Source organism: Hyaena hyaena, unplaced genomic scaffold (assembly GCF_003009895.1).
Source record: "Hyaena hyaena isolate Hyena2069 unplaced genomic scaffold, ASM300989v1 scaffold_414, whole genome shotgun sequence".
NCBI classification, from domain to species: Eukaryota; Metazoa; Chordata; class Mammalia; order Carnivora; family Hyaenidae; genus Hyaena; species Hyaena hyaena.
In genome coordinates this window covers 688,126-705,786 of record NW_024081044.1, presented here as the reverse complement: position 1 = coordinate 705,786, position 17,661 = coordinate 688,126, and the positions used below count along the sequence as shown (strand labels likewise).

The 17,661-nt window shown below is 55.3% G+C and overlaps 1 protein-coding gene across 4 annotated transcripts; it reads right to left on the bottom strand.

The window, feature by feature from the left end:
- Positions 1-306: 306 nt before the first annotated feature.
- Positions 307-5,286, bottom strand: PODNL1 (podocan like 1). Of its 4 annotated transcripts, none has more exons than XM_039252331.1 (10): positions 5,200-5,286; positions 4,822-5,046; positions 4,133-4,226; positions 3,789-3,853; positions 3,576-3,685; positions 3,128-3,284; positions 2,728-2,843; positions 1,621-2,278; positions 880-1,028; positions 307-725 (listed from the first exon to the last, which is right to left on the bottom strand). In XM_039252331.1, the coding sequence occupies exons 1-10, from the start codon at positions 5,200-5,202 to the stop codon at positions 575-577; spliced, it is 1,728 nt and encodes a 575-aa protein (XP_039108262.1). In that variant the 5' UTR covers positions 5,203-5,286; the 3' UTR covers positions 307-574. The 4 variants fall into 4 exon arrangements, with proteins under 4 accessions (XP_039108262.1, XP_039108263.1, XP_039108265.1 ...); XM_039252332.1 differs by having other exon boundaries at positions 3,576-3,667; XM_039252333.1 differs by having other exon boundaries at positions 571-725; positions 933-1,028.
- Between the last annotated feature and the right edge of the window lie 12,375 nt (positions 5,287-17,661).

The window sequence follows — 17,661 nt, the reverse complement described above, 5'->3', positions numbered from 1 at the left end:
CAGGGACACGTGAGGGCCTGTGGCCTGCTGGAGGGCGTCTGCCGTACCCTGTGTGTTCGTAGCTGGTGGCCCTGGGTGTGCTCAGGCTTACACGTAGGGTCAGCTGTCACGTGGTGTGGCTCTCGGTGACCCCTCGAAAGCCAGCCCAGCGGCTCCCTGGCCACAAGGTTTGGACCACATTGCCTGACCCTCTTAGCATCCCACAGCCTCTGTTTCCTCAGCTGGATGCCGGGACGGTGAGAGCCCCTCCTGCAAGGTGAAGGGCACCTCGCAGGTGCTGAGCACTCAGAAGGGTTATTAGGCTTTATTGCTGCCGTCTCCACTCACGCGGGGAGCGGGGACTATGTCCGGCAAGGTGGGTGCGGTCTGTGCGCCCGGCGTGTGGGCCGCATGCTTGTCTCTCCCTGTGTGTGGACGCGGCGCCCTGGCCCCCAGCTTCCTGGCCAGCGCCGGCCACGCGGCCCAGCCCCTGAGGCGTCCGAGAGCCTGGCTGAGGCCCCGGGTGGGCACTGTCTCAGTCCGTGACCCAGCGGAGTCCCAGGGGTCTGGGCTACACTGCTGGGCCGCTCTGGGCTCAGGGGCTCCCTGCCCGTGGCTGGCGTGGAGTTGTGGGTGGCAGCCGGACCAGGACCTGCTCGGGGTTACCCGCCGTGTCCACCACCCTCAGGTGCAGGAGGCCCAGGAAGGCCTCCGGCGCGATGCTGGTCATGTGAAGCCTGTTTGCCCTGAAACCAAGGGGCGGGCGTGAGGGGGGGTGCCAAGGAAGGGGGACCACAACCATCCTGACCCCCCAGGGGCCTGCTCGAGTCCACCACAGCCCTCCGCGCCCCCCTGCACCCCCTGGGCCTGCTCTCCCCGGCCGCCACCCCTCCGGGGCACCTGAGAAAGAGGGCGCGCAGGCGGGGGGTGCCGAGGAAGGCTTCAGGACCCACGTGGCCAATGCGGTTGCCTTGCAGGTGCAGCTCCTCCAGGGCCTCGGGCAGATCAGGGGGCACGAAGGACAGCTCATTGTGGCTGAGGTCCAGCACCTGGGCGCAAGGGCAGAGGTGGCCCCCTGGCCTTGAGCCCCAAACCTCTCTTCCCCGGGAGCTCTGCACCAGCCTGGGCCTCCTGCCCCTCCCCCTCAACCCCGCCAGATCCCTGCCTCTGCCCGTCCCCTCTGAGGCAGGCTGTGATGCAGGCGCTGGGTCCCAGACAGACCAGAGAGGCCGCTTTGGTCAGCCATTCGCAAAGATCTGGCACCTTCCCACCCTGTCCACTCATCCAGTGCTTTCTAACTAGCGCGTCTGTGCCGTGGGCCGGGAGCTGTGCTGTTCTGTGCCCAGCGACCTCTCCGGTGCCTAGAACAGCGCCTGCACCCACAGATGCCCTAAACGGTGCACGAGGCGGCGGTGAGGAGCCAGAGGCGCCGTGTTCTCTCTGGGCAGGCGGAGGGGCTGGGTGGCCGGGAGGGCACAGCCCAAGGCCTGGAGGCCGGATCTGCCTGCGCGGCCCCAGGCCCTTTCGCTGGGCTCTTCGAGGCCTCTCAGGGCCATGAGGGAAGACGCCTCGAGGCGTGGGGGCTGGGGGCAGCGGGGAGGGGCCGTGGGGACGGTGTGGCTTACCGGCCCCGCGCCTCACCTGCAGGGCCCGTAGTTCGTACCAGGTGCCGGGCCCGATGTCTCCAACCCGCAGCCGGTTGTGCGCCAGGCTGAGCTCCCGCAGCTGGGCCAGGCCGGCCAGCGGCTCGGGCTCCAGGGCCCGCATCTCGTTGCGCTGCAGCCGCAGGGTGTGTAGGCCGCCGGGCAGGCCGCTGGGCAGCCGCGTCAGCTGGTTGCCAGCCAGGTCAAGGCTGCGCAGGGCACGCAGCGGGCGGAAGGCCCGGCGGTGCACGCGGGCGCTGACCAGGCGGTTGTAGGCCAGGTTGAGTTCGGCCAGGCCCGGCATGCCGGCCAGGTCCCGGGCGCCCAGTGCGGTCACGTGGTTGTGCGGCAGCACCAGGGCCCGCAGGCGGCGGGGCAGTGCCAGGGGCACGCGGGCCAGCCTGTTGCCATAGAGGTGCAGCGTGTGCAGGCCCCGCAGCGGCCGCAGCGCCCCCGCGGGCAGCCCCGTCGCCCCCAGCTGGTTGTGCTGCAGCAGCAGGTAGCGCAGGCCCCGTGCCCCGCGCAGCCGGGCCGCCTCCACGCAGCGGATGCGGTTGCGGCCCAGGTGCAGCACGGCCAGGGTGCGGGGCAGGCCGGCGGGCACTGAGGCTAGCCGGTTGTGGGACAGGTCCAGGTACTCGAGGTGGTACAGCTTGCTGGTGGGAGAGAGGGCCGGCGTTGGCTGGGTGCCGAGAGTGGGGTGGGGGTGGGGGCTCTCGGGGAGGAGGGTTGAGGAGTGGTCGTGCTGTCGAAGCCAAAGACCCCAACTTGGGGCTGGAGGAGTAGAGAGATCTGGGTGGGAAGCACACGCGCGGAGCTCAGGGCGGGTTCCAGCCCCCGGGTTAGATGTGGAGGTGCCCAGGACAGAGCTCCGGGTGCAAGTCTGCACGCACAGTGATGACGTTTGGGCGATAAAACCGAGGCCCAGAGTGGATGGGAGCAAGGATGGCTGCCAGGTGCTCCCATGAACACCTCACCAAATGAGGCCTCAGTCTGGGAGTCCTACACCAGAGGGGGGTGGAGGGTTGGGGTGCTTGGACTCTGACTCTCAAGTCCTACTGCCAGCACGAGGCTGCGCCTCTGTCCTACCCGTCCCAGCCCCCACCTGAAGGTGGTAGCATCCAGGCCGCTATCGGTCAGCTGGTTGTGCTGGAGGTAGAGCTCACGGAGGTGCGTCTGGCGGCTCAGCGCTCCCCGGGGCACCTTGGAGATGAGGTTGTTCTGGGAAAGGAGGAGAGAGTGAGACCAGGGGTCGGGGACACAGAGCAGCAGGGAGCTATGGGAGGCTCTTGAGCAAGGGAGGAACAAGGAGCTCACTTCAGCAAAGCGGGTCAGAGAGCGCTTGTGGATGACCCCGCCAGGGGGCAGGACTCGAAGGTATTTGTGACTACTGGAATCTTCAGGAAGGGGAGGTCTCCCCCAGGAGAGAGGTCAAGGGGGCCCAAGGCAGGGGGGGGGCGGGTGTGTGCGGTGAGCAGGGGGATGGCAAGGTGGAGGACGGGCACCTGCAGGTGGAGCCGCTCCAGTGAGGGCGGCAGACTGGGCGGCAGGTAGCTGAGCCGGTTGCTGGAGAGGCTGAGGACGACGACGGCTTCAGAGCCGCGGAAGGCGTCGGGAGGCAGGCCTGCGTTGCTCAGCTGGTTGTCGTGGAGGTACACGGACCTGAGGGGAGCCAGGCTCGGGCCACCAGCCTGCCCCCCTCCCCCCTCCCCGCCCCCCACCCCGGCCGCCTCCAGTGTGGACATGTGCACTGTCTCCGCCTCGTTCTGGAGTTCCCTTGAGAGTGGCTAGGGTGTCCTGCCTCAGACGCCCCGCGCCCCCGCCCTGAGGGTGGGACTCTTCCCCTACAGACCCCCAAGCGCAGGCTCATGACCCCCTCAGGCCTCCAGGGGCGGGGAGTGACCCCAGGCCTGCCCGAAGTCTGAGAGGTCTGGGCTGGGGCCAGGGGGCTACCTGAGCGCCGGCTTCTCCCCAAAGGTAAGCGGGAAGATCTCCGTCACTTGGTTGGCAGCCAGATCCGCAACTCGGAGGGAGCGGGGCAGAAACTGGGGGGCCACCGAGAGCTGTGGGGGCACGGCCATGCTGGTCCTGGTGCCCTGCCCTGCGCCCCCCGTGCCGTCCCCTCCGCGCTCGCCTGGATGACCCTGGCCGGGTTGGGGTGCTCACCTTGTTGTGGGCCACGTAAATGTGCTGCAGCTGCGTGAGGGACTCAAAGGCCTCATCGGGCAGGCCTGGGAGCGGGATGGACGGTGAGGGGACCCTAGGACCCCCCCCCCGTCCTCCGGGCCCGGGGAGTCTGAGCTCCCAGCTGCCCCAGGGCTCTTGGCTGGGGACTGGCTGGGGGGCTCCTGCGGGCACCCTCCCACACGCCTCCCCGCCCGTCCTCCAAATCCACAGCCTGAGTTTCCATCCTGCTCAGCAAAGGGCGATTCTGGGAACTACCGCAGAGCTACCCACAGAGCCAGCAGGGGAGGGAAGGGGCCGCCTCCCGGGGTCCCCTCACCCCTCACCCTCGGAAGAGATGAGATTGTTGTGGAGGTTGAGGGTCCGAAGGCTGCTGAGGCGCGACAGCTCGTTGTAGGGCAGTTCCTGGAGCTGGTTGTTCTGGGAGACGGGGTCACCCCCGTGAGCCCTCCACAAGTGGCCAGAGCCCCCATTCCCACTCCCCGTCGCCGTGAGCAAGTTAGCCTTGACACCCCTCCCGCCCACGCTCGACCCCCAAAGCCCCATTGCCCTGCAACCAAAACAGCCCCGTCCCCCCAAGCAACCCTATGACCACCAAGATATGGACCCCTGACCCCCATCACCCTGACCCCAAGCAACCCTGGAACCAAAAAGACGTTGACCTCTGACACACCCGACGTTGACCTCTGACACACCCCCACCCCCACACCTGGCCCACACGCTCCGTCAGTCTGGCTCCCCAAAAACCCGTAGCTGCCATGACATTGCCCTTTAACACCTCCAAAGGCTCAGCCACTCCTAAAAGTTCCACTCTCTGTCCCCCCACCTGCCCTCGCCTCCGGTGCTCGGACCCCAGCACTCTCACCGAGGCCGGCTTCCGTCGTTGCCGAGACCTGCATGGCCAATGCCTCACCCCTGCACGCGGACCCCACCCCCGCATCCATCATTCTCAAACCCAGCACTTGGCGTGCTCACCCTGCCGCCCCCCTGCCCTCCCCCCCCCCCCAGGCCGCACCTGCAGGGAGAGGTGCTGAGCTGCCCTGGTGATGTTGTCCGGGAACACGTGCAGGTCCAGGCCATTGCAGTCCACTGTGTCTGCCCGGGGGCAGGAGCAGCGCAGGGGGCAGGCCCGGGGCGGGGGCTGCGAGCTCTCCCCCGGGTGGGGGAAGGCGGCGTCCTCCATGCCTGGGGCGGGTGGGGGGCCGGGCAGCAGCAACAGCAGCAGCAGGAGGCTCAGCCGCTGGGATTAGAGGCACTGCTGGGTCATGGTGGCCCCAGGCCCGGCACCAGGTCACCATGGCGACAGGAGCATCCCCGACTGGGGCAGGGGTGAGAGGGGGAGCAGGCAGGCTCCCCCTCTCACCCCTGCCCTCCCGCCCCCACCCCACCTTACCATAGCCAGCCCCGGCTCTGCCGTCTTGCCTGAAGTGCCGACCCGGGGCTCCCTAATGGAAATCAGGCGGTCACCTCCTGGAGCCTCTTCCGTGGCCGCCACCGCCCCCCATCTCTTGGCACAGGCCACCCTCCACCCAGCTTGTTCTCCCAGGGGCTGGGGGGGGGGCTGGGGAAGTAGCTGGCCCACCCCCTTCCCCGCCCTGGGGAAGGTGGGAGGGCTGCCGGATGGGGTGGTGAGGACAGGACAGGCCGTCCCCCTCGGTCCCACCCCCACCAACCCCCCCAGCTGGGCTTGCGTAACCTCGGCCAGCCTGGGCCGGGCCACGGGCGCATGGAATGCTTGGGGGAAAGCTAAGATTCGCCCTGTCTGGTATTTGGGGCAACCGCAGAAATAGGGGTGGGGGCAGAGGAGTGGAAGATGCTTCAGGCCACAGGAGGGTCCCCAAGGAACTGGGGCTGGCAGAAGGGGGTCAGGGCAGGCCTGGGCTCAGCCTGCCAGCCCAGATGCCAGCCTGGGGGCTCTCCGCCAGGTCTGCCATTTGGGCCCCTCCTCCTCCTCCTCCCAAGTGGCCACAGCCGCCGCTGCCTGGAAGGAAATTACACGTATCGAAGCACCAGCCCGGTGGTTAAGGGTGGTTAAGGATATGCACTCAGCGCCAGCCTGCCTGGGCTTGAACTTGGGCTCTGGTACCTCTCTGGGCCTTGGTTTCCCACTCTGCAAAGTGGGGGAATGATTGTCTCGTCTCCCAGGAGTGGTATGAAGGATTAAATGAGATAATGCATATGAGGCGAGTGAGAAGGTTCTCGGCACATTCCCTGCCCTTTAGGCCAGAGCAGTAGCGTAGGGAGAAGAAGCCAGCCTCTGCCCCAGATCCCGTCTCCCAAGATGCACCACTTGCCCGCAAGGTGTCTTCAGGCAAATCGTTTTCCTGCCCAAACCTCAGTTTTCCCACACACAGAGATGACAGAATACCCTCCCTCCCTCAAGGGCAAACCGGGTAGTGGACAGAAAATTCTAAGCACCACATCTGCCCCTCCCAAGTGCTCAGCTCAGAAGCGACTGAGCCGATGGGCTGTGTGAAGGGCTTGAAGGAGGTTGAAGGCAGGAGGTTTCCCAGAAGCAGAGCCTGAGACAAGGATGGAGTGCACTTGTCTTGGAGAAAGAAGCTGGAGGGGAGCAGGGAAATGACAGAGGGAAGGAGAGAAGTAGTCAGTGATGACTTATCTCTGGGGTAGTGAACTTGCCTAGAACTTGGCAGTTTTAGCACTCAAAGCCCAGTGTCCTAGGAAACCCTTAGTCCTGGGCAAATTCGACAGTTTGTCGTGCTTGTTATCAAGTGAGTCCCCACCGGAGACAGGTAGGGCTCAGTCCTGCTGGGGAAAGCTGGCAGATTTTGTAGGACACACGTCCTACCTGAGGGCTGAGGGAGTTGGGGTATTGATTCTCCAGCTCCCTCCATCAGGCACCGGTTGAGGGCTGGCACTTTGGGTACAGCAGGTCCCAGCCCTGAATATATATAAGTGCCTAATGGTGAGGCCTGAGGGGGGCATGCCGGGCTCTGGACGGCACCTTCCAGGGAGAGTCGGGGGGGCGGGGTGTTGAGCCTTAGGGAGATGGCAGTACATCACCGGGGTGGACAGAGAGGGGATCTGTATTATTAATCCCCCTCCCATAACGGAAGAAGCTTAGAGGTGGTCATTTGCCCACATTTCCCCGGAACGGTGTGGGTTCGTGACAGGAGACACTCAGGGTCCCTCGGGGTCCAGGGCAGAAGACAGCTCTTAGTTTCAGCCAGAAGAGAAAACCAGTCCTCAGCCCAAGCTCTCCACGTGGAACCAGCAGCTGCTAGCTCGGAATCTCCTCAGTCTCTCTAGCAGGGAAATGGGTCTCACCTCACAGAGCTCCTGAATTTACTGCCTCGACGCTATAGCCCCGATGAGAACCGAGCTGTTTCTGGCAGTCCTCCCTCAGTCGCGAAGGACAGAGAACCCAAACCAGAAAAGCTAGTGCAAATGAGGGCATTTATTGACTCATGAACAGAAATATGCAGTGAAGGTATCATTCAGGCGTAGCTGGATCCAGGGGCTCAGGGGAATCTCTGACGTCCTCAGGTTAGATTCCTTCTGTCTCTTGGCTCTACCAGCAGGCTTCTCTGTTTAGTGCCAAGATACCCCCAGCCGCCGTGCGTGCACACGCGGAGCTTCACTACAGCCCAAAAGTCTCAAGGTTAAATCCCATTGGCCGAGCTCTGGTCACGTGCCCGTCTGGAGGCAGTCCCTGTGGTCAGAAGGATGGAACGCGCTGATTGGCTAGGAGCCTAATCACTGCTCTTATTTTTTTTTTTAATTTTTTTTTTAATGTTTTATTTATTTCTAGGAGAGAAGAGAGAGAGACAGCGTGAGCAGGGGAGGGTCAGAGAGAGAGGGAGTCACAGACTGAAACAGGCTCCAGGCTCTGAGCTGGCAGTCAGCACAGAGCCCGACGCGGGGCTCGAACCCACAAACCGCGAGATCATGACCTAAGCGAAAGTCGGACGCTTAACCGACTAAGCCACCCAGGCGCCCCTAATCACTGCTCTTATAAAGGACCCACTGGCCTTATCTCCCTGCAAAAGACTCCTTTTCTCTACCTTGCGCTGCCTGACTTTCCCAGCGCGCCCTGCGGGATACACAGCCTTCCCCGACCCAGCAAAGATTTCTGCAGGGACCGCACTGGAGGCCTGTGGTCCATCAGTGTGGAGCCTGGTATAATCAGCATTTATTACCTTCATGGAATGTGTGCACGGAGAATGGAGGGCGGGGAGGTTTGCATGGGGAGGAAGCATTGGTGTCTCCCGGCTCTGACCTCAGCGTAGGGAGGACTGTAGGGTCATGGGGACAAGGGACAGTTGCAGTAATACGGTGGGCAGCTAGGGCAGGAATCTGGTCTCATTTTGCTTGCTGGGGGCGGGGCGGGGGGGGACGGGGAGGAGGTGGGGTTGGTGTGAAAGAGAGCAACAGACTGATGAGAAACGTAGTTTCCCAATTAGAAAAGGAAAGGAGAAGAAAGGGGGGGGGGGCACCTGGGGATCGAATGAGCACCCGGCTCTTGATTTCAGCTCAGGTTGGGATCCCAAGGTCGTGGGATCGAGTCCCATGTCAGGCTCCACGTTGAGTGTGGAGCCTGCTTGGGATTCTGTCTCTCTTTCTATTTAAAAAAAAATAATAATAATAAGCCCTTTTGGGAGCCTGGGTGGCTCGTTGGTTAAGTGTTGGACTCTTGATGTCGGTTCAGGTCATGATCTCACGGTCATGGTATTGAGTCCTGCATTGGGCTCCACACTGAGCATGGAGCATGCTTAGGATTCTCTCTCTCTCTCTCTCTCTCTTTCTCTTCTCTCTCTCTCTTCCTCTTCTCTCTCTCTCTCTCTCCTCTCTCTCTTCTCTCTCTCTCTCAAATTAAAAAAAAAAAAAAGGAAAGGAGGGACCTTAAATCAGTACCAACTAATGACCCCAGGGCACCCGTCAGGCCTGCACCTCCTCATGCTCTGATAGCATTCAACCTCAAGACTCAGGCTAAGGCCAAACTTCTCAATCAGACTTCATCTGACTAATTAGCCCTTCAAGATCTGACCCAAATTCATAAAATTGCTGATATTTATCTGGGCATATGGCTGCCTAAGATAAAGTTCCACATTTCCCGGCCTGCCTTGCAGCTCGGCACAGCCATGTGACGGTGGGAGCAGAAGTGGTCCATACCACTTCGAGGAAAAGGGCGTGCCTTTCCTCTCCCTATTGTTGGAAAGTAGACGTGATGGCTGGAACTCCATCAGCCATCCTGGGCCATGATATTACCTGGAGAATAGTGGCCTTGAATAGTGGAGCAAGAGAGAAGCAACCTTGGTGTCACGTATGATAGAAGGCCACCCTGCAATGATGAAAGTTTTGATCGCCTCCTATCCACCCTGTTGGTGAAGGAGAGATCTCCTTCTCTAAATGATTCCAGAGAGCCAAGCACGAGACAGCCAACCCTGGACAGAAAAGGCTGCCGTTGGTTTATTAGTCACATATACTCACAGCCCTGAGGAGGGAAGGACACCACATGCCACGTGGAGCCACGTGGGGGTGGCGCACGTGGAAGCCAAGTGGAGAAACGGGGTCAGAACGACCAGAATAGCCACCAAATGCGCAATTAAAATTAGCACAGTTATTTCAATTGTGGCCTCCAAAGTTTAGAATAAAAATTGCTTATTCATAAAACAACATGCTTAAATTAGTGCAAATCTTGTATATAATCACCAAGAAGCTGGGATAAATTTTTGTTAAACTTTATTTTTGAGAGCGAGAGAGAGAGACAGAGTGCGAGCAGGGGAGGGGCAGAGACACAGAACCCGAAGCAGGCTCCAGGCTCCGAGCTGTCAGCGCAGAGACTGATGCGGGACTCGAACTCATGAACCGGGAGATCATGACCTGAGCCAAAGTCAGATGCTTAACCGACTGAGCCACCCAGGTGCCCCTAGGATAGATGTTTTAATTAAGAAAAAAAATGAAAAAGCAGGTGCTGTGACAGGCAGACTTTGTGGTGACAAAAGGGGGGGGTGACCTCTGGTCCCCATGGGGGGTGTGATTGGCATGTTAGGATAATTTCTCAGGCTGCCAGAGAGGGGAACCATCAGGCTGAGGACCCGATGGGGTGCAGCTGGTCTGGGTGATGGAGGAGCCACCAGGGTGGGGAGCCTGTCCCTCCGGATGGGCCATGTCTCACGAAAGCAGGGAAACTCACGGTTAGGCCTTTGGGGCCCCATGAGGCTCAGAGACAGAAGACCGTCCATGGCGTCTCAGACTTTTGAAGCCTCCGGCTCCAGCCATCCCCAATGTGGGGGAGAAACAGACGTCTCTCTTGGGTGAGCCACTGTTTCCCTTTTTCTGTCCTTTGAAAAAACAACATACTCTAAATCCTAATGGGGACGCCTGGGTAGCTCAGTGAAGCCTCCTCCTCTTGAGGAGGTCAGGTCTTGATCTCACGGTTCGTGGGTTGGAGCCCTGTATCTGGCTCCACAGTGATGGTGCAGAGCCTGCTTGGGATTCTCTCTCCCCCACCCCCTCTACCCCTCCCCTGTTCTCTCTCTCTCGAAAAGTAAATAAAAGCTTTAAAAAAATAAATCCTGAGGCGCCTGGGTGGCTCAGTCGGTTGAGCGTCTGACTTTGGCTCAGGTCATGATCTCATAGCTTGTGAGTTCGAGCCCCGCATCGGGCTCTGTGCTGACAACTCAGAGCCTGGAGCCTCCTTCTGATTCTGTGTCTCCTTCTCTCTCTGCCCTCTCCCTCTCGCGTTCTGTCTCTCTTTCTCTCAAAAATAAGCAAACGTTAAAATATTTTTTAAAAATATAAAAATAAAAAAATAAATCCTATGTAGATATGGAGGCTATCTACAGAGTGGGAGCTGAAGTCAAGGCGCAGATGGCATTGGCCAAGGAGAAAGTATAAAATGAGAAGGGAAGGGGGTGCATGGGCGGCTTAGTCGGTTAAGCGTCGGACTTCGGCTCAGGTCACGATCTCGCGGTTCGTAGGTTCGAGCCCCGAGTCAGGTTCTGGGCTGACAGCTCAGAGCCTGGAGCCTGCTTCAGATTCTCATCTCCCACTCTCTGCCCTTCCCCCACTTGTGCTCTGTCTTTCTCTCTAAAACATAAATAAACATTAAAAAAATTTTTTTAAATAAAATGAAATGAGAAGGGAGGGGTGCCTGGTTGAGAGTCCAACTTCGGCTCAGGTCATTATCTCACTGTTCGTGAGTTCCAGCCCCACGTTGGGCTCTCTGCTGTCGGCACAGAGCCCTCATCGACTCCTCCGCGCCGTACCCTTCTGCCCCTCCCCTGCTCACACTCTCTCTCTCTCAAAAATGAATAAACATTTTTTAAAAAGGAAAGGAAATGAGAAAATGAGACCAAGGGCCACTGCTGAGGAAGGCTTGGTGCCCGAGCGGTGGGCAGAAGACAGCCAGCAATGGTCATGGGGAAGAAGGGTCCGGGAGAGAGGCGGAAACTGGAAGTATCTGGTAAAACCAAAAACGTGCCTGCCGTGTACCTGTGATGGCTAACCGTACAGGTCAAGTGAAAGGTTATATTATAAAATGATACCGGCCCATGGGCTGCCCAGATTGAGCCCGATTTCTGTGTGCATCTGTGAGGGTGTTCCCAGAAGAGATGAGCACTTGACGTCGTGAACTGAGCAGAGTAGACTGCCCTCCCCCAAATGGCTGGACGTCATCCAGTCCACGGAGGGGCTGAACGGGACAGAAAGCAGGAAAATGCTGCAGACGTTCCCAGACACACCGGGGTCGCTACTTGCCAGTGACAAAACCCAAAAGCAAGGAAACCAGTGGTGATGAAACAGGAAAGGAATTTCTGTCTGTGAGGCCAACACGGGGAAGAGAGCAGACGAGAGCAACTCAGAGACTGTCTCCTGAGTGCCGGAAATGCTTCCAGGTTGGTAGAAGCCTAACGTGGGGCATAGGTGGGTGGGTACACGCAGGTGGGCAGTGAAGGTCAAACCCATCACTGCCTTGGCGTCGGGGGGACAGAGGATCCGACGCGGGCTCTGTGCTGACAGCAGAGAGCCTGACGTAAGGCTTGAACTCACGATCTGTGAGATCATGACCCGAAACTAAATTCAGAGACTTAACTGAGCCACCCAGGTGCCCCTAAATCTCTGTATAGATTAATAGATGTAGATTTAGGTATAAATAGATCAATCGATAGAGATAGAGATCTATAAGTAGATTGAAAGAGGGAGATATATTACATATATAATGATATATACGTATGTACTTATAAAAGGATATATATAAAGAATAAAGGATAAACATATATATGATAAGATAGATATAGATGATATATAGATATAGATCAGATATAGATATCTTACTGGTTCTGATTCACATGTGCATATATAAAAAGATATATATATATACACACACACATATATAGAGGGTATATATGTACATGATAAGATATAGCACGTACAGATATATGTAGATATATACCTTATTGGTTTGGTTTGTATATTAGATGGGTGGGCAAGGTCATGCTGCGTAACAAACAGCCCCAAAGGTCAGTGACTGACACCAGAGTTGGTCATCCGCACAATATGATCCCAACGGCTCAGCGGGATCTCTGAGCCACGCGGTCCCTCAGGGACCCAAGTCCACCAGAGCCTGCACCATCTTGAACAGCAGCCCCCACGGTTGCTGGCTCTGTGGGAAAGAGAGAGAGGACTCCCAGGGCAGCTTTTCAGGGTTTCCACCCAGAAGTACCTTCTGCTACCATTTCACTGGCCAGGATTAGCCACATGGTCCTGCCTGACTGCAAGGGACAGAGAAAGTGGGGGTCGGGAGTCGGGGAGGAGCATGTGGACTATTCGGAATATTACTCTCTCTGCAACACACAAGGACCAGAAATCTGTCCTGGAAAAACTCTTACACAGCCGGTAACAGACACGTACAAGGACGTTCCCTATAGGCTCGTTTATTACCGTGAAAATTCTCTCCTGCCCTGGATCCCACACAGCTTGTGATTTTAATTCGCGTCACTTCCTCAGAGAGCCCCTCACCGGAACCTCCAATCAGAAGGAATATTTTTGTCTCTCTCTCTCTCTCCTCCTGCCTGCCTTATTTTTCTTCCTGGCATTTCTCACATCCTGACTTCCATATCTGCCCCCTGTCCACCGTCTGCCTCCACGGGCACCTCTGTCCCTCAGCAATCTAGAACAGCGTCTCATACACACCAGGTGAGCGGTGAACATACGCTGTGCTGAGCAGGTGAAAAAAAATCCCATCAGAGGGGAGGAAACAAAGAAAAAGTTCCTATTAAAATAATAGAGAACCAGATCTAGGACACACGAGGGTCTCCATCTGCGCATAAGGTATCAGCTTCCTGGAGCTGTCATACCAATGTCCGCAAACAAGGTAGCTTAAAACAACAGGCGTTTAGGGGCGCCTGGGTGGTTTAGTCGGTTAAGCGTCCGACTTTCGCTTAGGTCATGATCTCGCGGTTCGTGGGTTCGGGCCCCGCGTCGGGCTCAGTACTGACTGCCAGCTCAGAGCCTGGAGCCTGTTTCAGTCTGTGACTCCCTCTCTCTCTGACCCTCCCCTGCTCACGCTGTCTCTCTCTCTCTCTCNCCCTCTCTCTCTGACCCTCCCCTGCTCACGCTGTCTCTCTCTCTCTCTCTCTCCTAGAAATAAATAAAACATTAAAAAAAAAATTTAAAAAAAAAAAAAAAAAACAGGCGTTTATTCATTTCAGAAGTCCAGATTATTTATTTGGACTTGTGGAGACTGGAAGTCCCAAGTCAAGGTGTTGGCAGAGCCGTTCCTTCTGGAAGCTCCTTCCTTGTATCTCTTCCAGCTTCTGGTGGTTGCTGGCAATCTTCGACGTTCTTGGGCCTGTGGCTGCGTCAGTACGACCTCTGCCTCGGTTTCTATGTGGCGTTTTCCTCTGTGTGGGTGTCTGTGTTCTCCTCCTCTCTTTTATAAGGACCTTGGCCATGGGACTTAGGGCCCAGCTGGTTCATCTGGGATCATCTCATCTCAAAATCTTTAACTTAATTACATCTTTTTTCCCGAAGAAGATCATATGTGGATGTTCTAGGGGGGGCTCACCATTCAAACCATTACATGGATTAGTGTGGGGAGGGCTATTCTTGTGAGGGGGAGAAATAGGTATACAGAGCAAGGCTGACAATTTTCATCATTTTCATAAATTAAAAAAGATATTGGGGCGCCTGGGTGGCTCAGTGGGTTAAGCATCTGATGCTTGATTTCAGCTCAGGTCATGATCTCCCAGTTTGTGAGATCAAGCCCTGTGTTGGGCTCTGTGCTGACAGCGTGGAGCCTGCCTGGGATTCTCTCTCTCCCTCTCTCTCTCTGCCCCTCCCCGTCTCTCACTCTTAAAATAAATAAACTTAAAAAAATTTTTTTAACTAAATTTTAAAAGAGGAATGAACTATCAATGCTTGTAACACGGATGAATCTAAAAATCACTGTCCCCGATGGGAAAGGCCAGACACTACAAACTACACTCTCTCTGATTCCATGTTCTTGAGTTCTAGAAACTGCAACCTAATCTACAGTGAGAGATCAATGGTTGCCTAGGGTTGCGGGTGAAGGGGACAGGAGGAGGGATGACAAAGGGTAACAAGGACACTCTTGGGGGGTCATGGAAATGTTCCCTAACTGTGGGTTTGGTTTCACAGGGTCATGCATGCTGAGGTTTGAAATGATGAGTTTTGACTCATGTACACTTTATTTTTTTTAATGTTTTATTTATTTCTGAGAGAGAGAAATGGAGACAGTGTGAGCAGGGGAGGGTCAGAGAGAGAGGGAGACACAGAATCTGAAGCAGGCTCCAGGCTCTGAGCTGGCTGTCAGCACAGAGCCCGATGCGGGGCTTGAACCCACAGACCGTGAGATCATGACCTGAGCCAAAGTCGGACGTTTAACCGACTGAAGCACCCAGGTGCCCAGACTCATGTACACTTTAAAACCTCTTCATTCTGGGGGCGCCTGGGTGGCTCATTTGGTTGAGTGACAGACTTTGGCTCAGGTCATGATCTCACAGTTCGTGAGTTCAAGCTCCACGTTGGGCTCTGTGCAGAGCCTGCTTCGGATCCTCTGTCCCTTTCTCTGCCCCCCCCCCTTGGTCTTTCTCTCTCAAAATTAAGTAGACATTAAAAGAAAGACACATTTTCATTCTGTTGTATGTCATGTGTACCTCGATCAAAAAAACTTTTTTTTTAATTCAACATACACAGGGATACATGGTGGCAACCCCCTCTCTACCCTCAGCCCCAACTACCCATTCTTCCCCCAAGAGACAGCCAATATCTTTTTTTAAAGTTATTTATTTATTTTTGAGAGAGGGAGTGTGCGCGTGCATGTGAACACACACACATGAGCAGGGGTAGGAGCAGGTGCCCCTAAAAATTATTTAAAAAAAATTTTTATTAAAGAAATTAAGTTATTTATTTATTTTGAAGGGTGTAGGGAGACAGGGAATCCCAAGCAGACTCCGCACTGTCAGCACAGAGCCCAACACGGGGCTCGAACCCACAAACCATGAGATCGTGATCTGAGCCGAGATCAAGAGTCAGGCGCTTAACAGACTGAGCCTCCCAGTGGCCCCTTATTTAAACATTTTTTTTAGAAATTGAGATGTAATTGACATGTAACGTGAGTTTTAGGTGTACCTTAATTCATCTTGTTTATTACTTGGATGGACCACCATTTGTCTATCACATGTTGATGGACTTTTACTCGTTTCCCACCTTTGGCTATTAGCAAATAACACTGCTACGACCAGTCCTGAGTGAGTCTTTGAGGAATCGTGGCTTTTAAAAGTCTCTTGGGTAAGGGTGCCTGGCCGGTTCAGTCTGCGGGGCGTGTGACTCTTGATCTCGAGGTTGTGGGTTCAAGCCCCATGTTGCGTGTAGAGATTATTTTAAAAAATAAAATCTAAAAAAACAAAGTTCTTGGGTAAATACACAGGAGTGAAATGGTGGAGTCAGACGGTAAGTGCACATTTAACTTTTTATGAAATTGCCAAACCGTCTTCCAATGTGGTTGGGCCGTTTTCCACCCCACTGTGTTGAATTTAAAACTGTATAAAGGTGGGGCGCCTGGGTGGCTTAGTCGGTTAAGCGTCTGACTTTCGCTTAGGTCATGATCTCGCGGTTCGTGGGTTCGAGCCCCGCGTCGGGCTCTGTGCTGACTGCCAGCTCAGAGCCTAGAGCCTATTTCAGAGTCTGTATCTCCCTCTCTCTTTGACCCTCCCCTGCTCACGCTCGCTCTCTCTCTCTCTCTCTCTCTCCTAGAAATAAATAAAAATATTAAAAAAAAACTGTATAAAGATAATACCTTTTTAAAAGTAAATGATGGGGCGCCTGGGTGGCTCAGTCAGTTAAGTGGCCAGGTTTTGGCTGAGGTCATGATTTCATGATTCATGGGTTCAAGCCTCGTGTCGAGCTCTATGCTAACCGGGTAGAGTCGGCTTGGGGCTTTCTCTCTCTCTCTCTGCTCTTCCCCCATCTATGCTCTCTCCTCTCTCAAAATAAATACATAAACTTAAGAAAAAAGGTAAATGATGGGGCGCCTGGGTGCCTCAGTCGTCATTTAGGTGTCCAACTCTTGATTTTAGCTCAGGTCGTAGTCTCACGGTTCTGTGCTGACAGCTCAGAGCCTGGAGCCTGCTTCGGATTCTGTGTCCCCCTCTCTCTCTGCCCCTCGCCTTTTCATACTCTGTCTCTGCCTCTCTCTCAAAAGTAAATAAACATTAAAAAAAAAAAAAGTAAATGATCCCACCCATTAGGATGGCTTGTATCAAAACAAACAGAAGATAACCAGGGCACCTGGGTGGCTCAGTCAGTTAAGCGTTCTGACTTTTGGTTTCAGCTCAGGTCATGATCTCACAGTTTGTGAGATTGAGCCCCGCATTGGGCTCTGCACTGACAGCACAGAGCCTCCTTGGGATTCTCTGTCTCCCCCTCTCTGCCCCTCCTTACTTACTCTCTGTCTCTTTCTCTCAAAATAAATAAATACTAAAAAGCACAGAAGAGAACAAATATTGGCAAGGATGTAGAGATACTGAAACCTACTTATCTCTACCCCAATATCCAGTCCGTGAACTAGATCCCTTGGCCTCGAATACGGCCATTTTTCTCCATATTCACTGCTATTCCTTGAATCCAAGCCACCATAACCTCTCCCTCTGGCCTCCCCAAGGCCCTTCTTTCCTCACCACCCCTGTTCCCCTAAACATTCTCCACACAGAAGCCAAATGAACTTCTGAAGAGCCTTCTCTTCAAAAAACTTTGTATTTTGAAATAATTTTCAATTTACAGAAGGTTTGTGCTATGGACTAAATGTTTGTGCCTCCCCTAAATGCATATGTTGAAACCGAGTCCCGATGTGATGGTAGAAGGTGGGGCCTTTGGGAGGTGATTAGGTCATGAGGGTGAAGACTTCATGAATGGGATTAGGGCCCCATAAAGGAGCCGTCGTAGCTCGCTGTGTGCCTTTGCTCCCTCCCCCCTCTTCGTAAAATGGACATAATAAAAGGGCCTATCTACGGGTGCCTGGGTGGCTCAGTCAGTTGAGTGTCTCACTTGGGCTCACGGTTCGAGCCCCGCATCCAGCTCTGTGCTGACAGCTCAGAGCCTGAAGCCTGCTTCGGATTGCGTCTCCCTCTCTCTCTGCCCCTCCCCTGCTCACCTTCTGTCTTTTTCTCTCAAAATAAACATTTTTTAAAAATTTTAAATAGTTTATTGTCAAGTTAACATTAAAATTTTTAATTATTTTTAAAATATATTTTTAATGTTTTATTTTTGAGAGAGAGAGATAGCGACAGCGTGAGCAAGGGAGGGTCAGAGAGAGAGGGAGACACAGAATCTGGAACAGGCTCCAGGCTCCGAGCTAGCTGTCAGCACAGAG

What these genes read in the sequence shown, in the direction of transcription:
- PODNL1 (XM_039252331.1), bottom strand. An exon ending in TTTACGTGGCCCACAACAAG is followed by an intron (nt 3,686 to 3,788) that starts GTGAGCACCCCA and finishes GTGCCCCCACAG; the next exon opens with CTCTCGGTGGCCCCCCAGTT. An exon ending in GGGGAGAAGCCGGCGCTCAG is followed by an intron (nt 3,285 to 3,575) that starts GTAGCCCCCTGG and finishes GGCTCCCCTCAG; the next exon opens with GTCCGTGTACCTCCACGACA.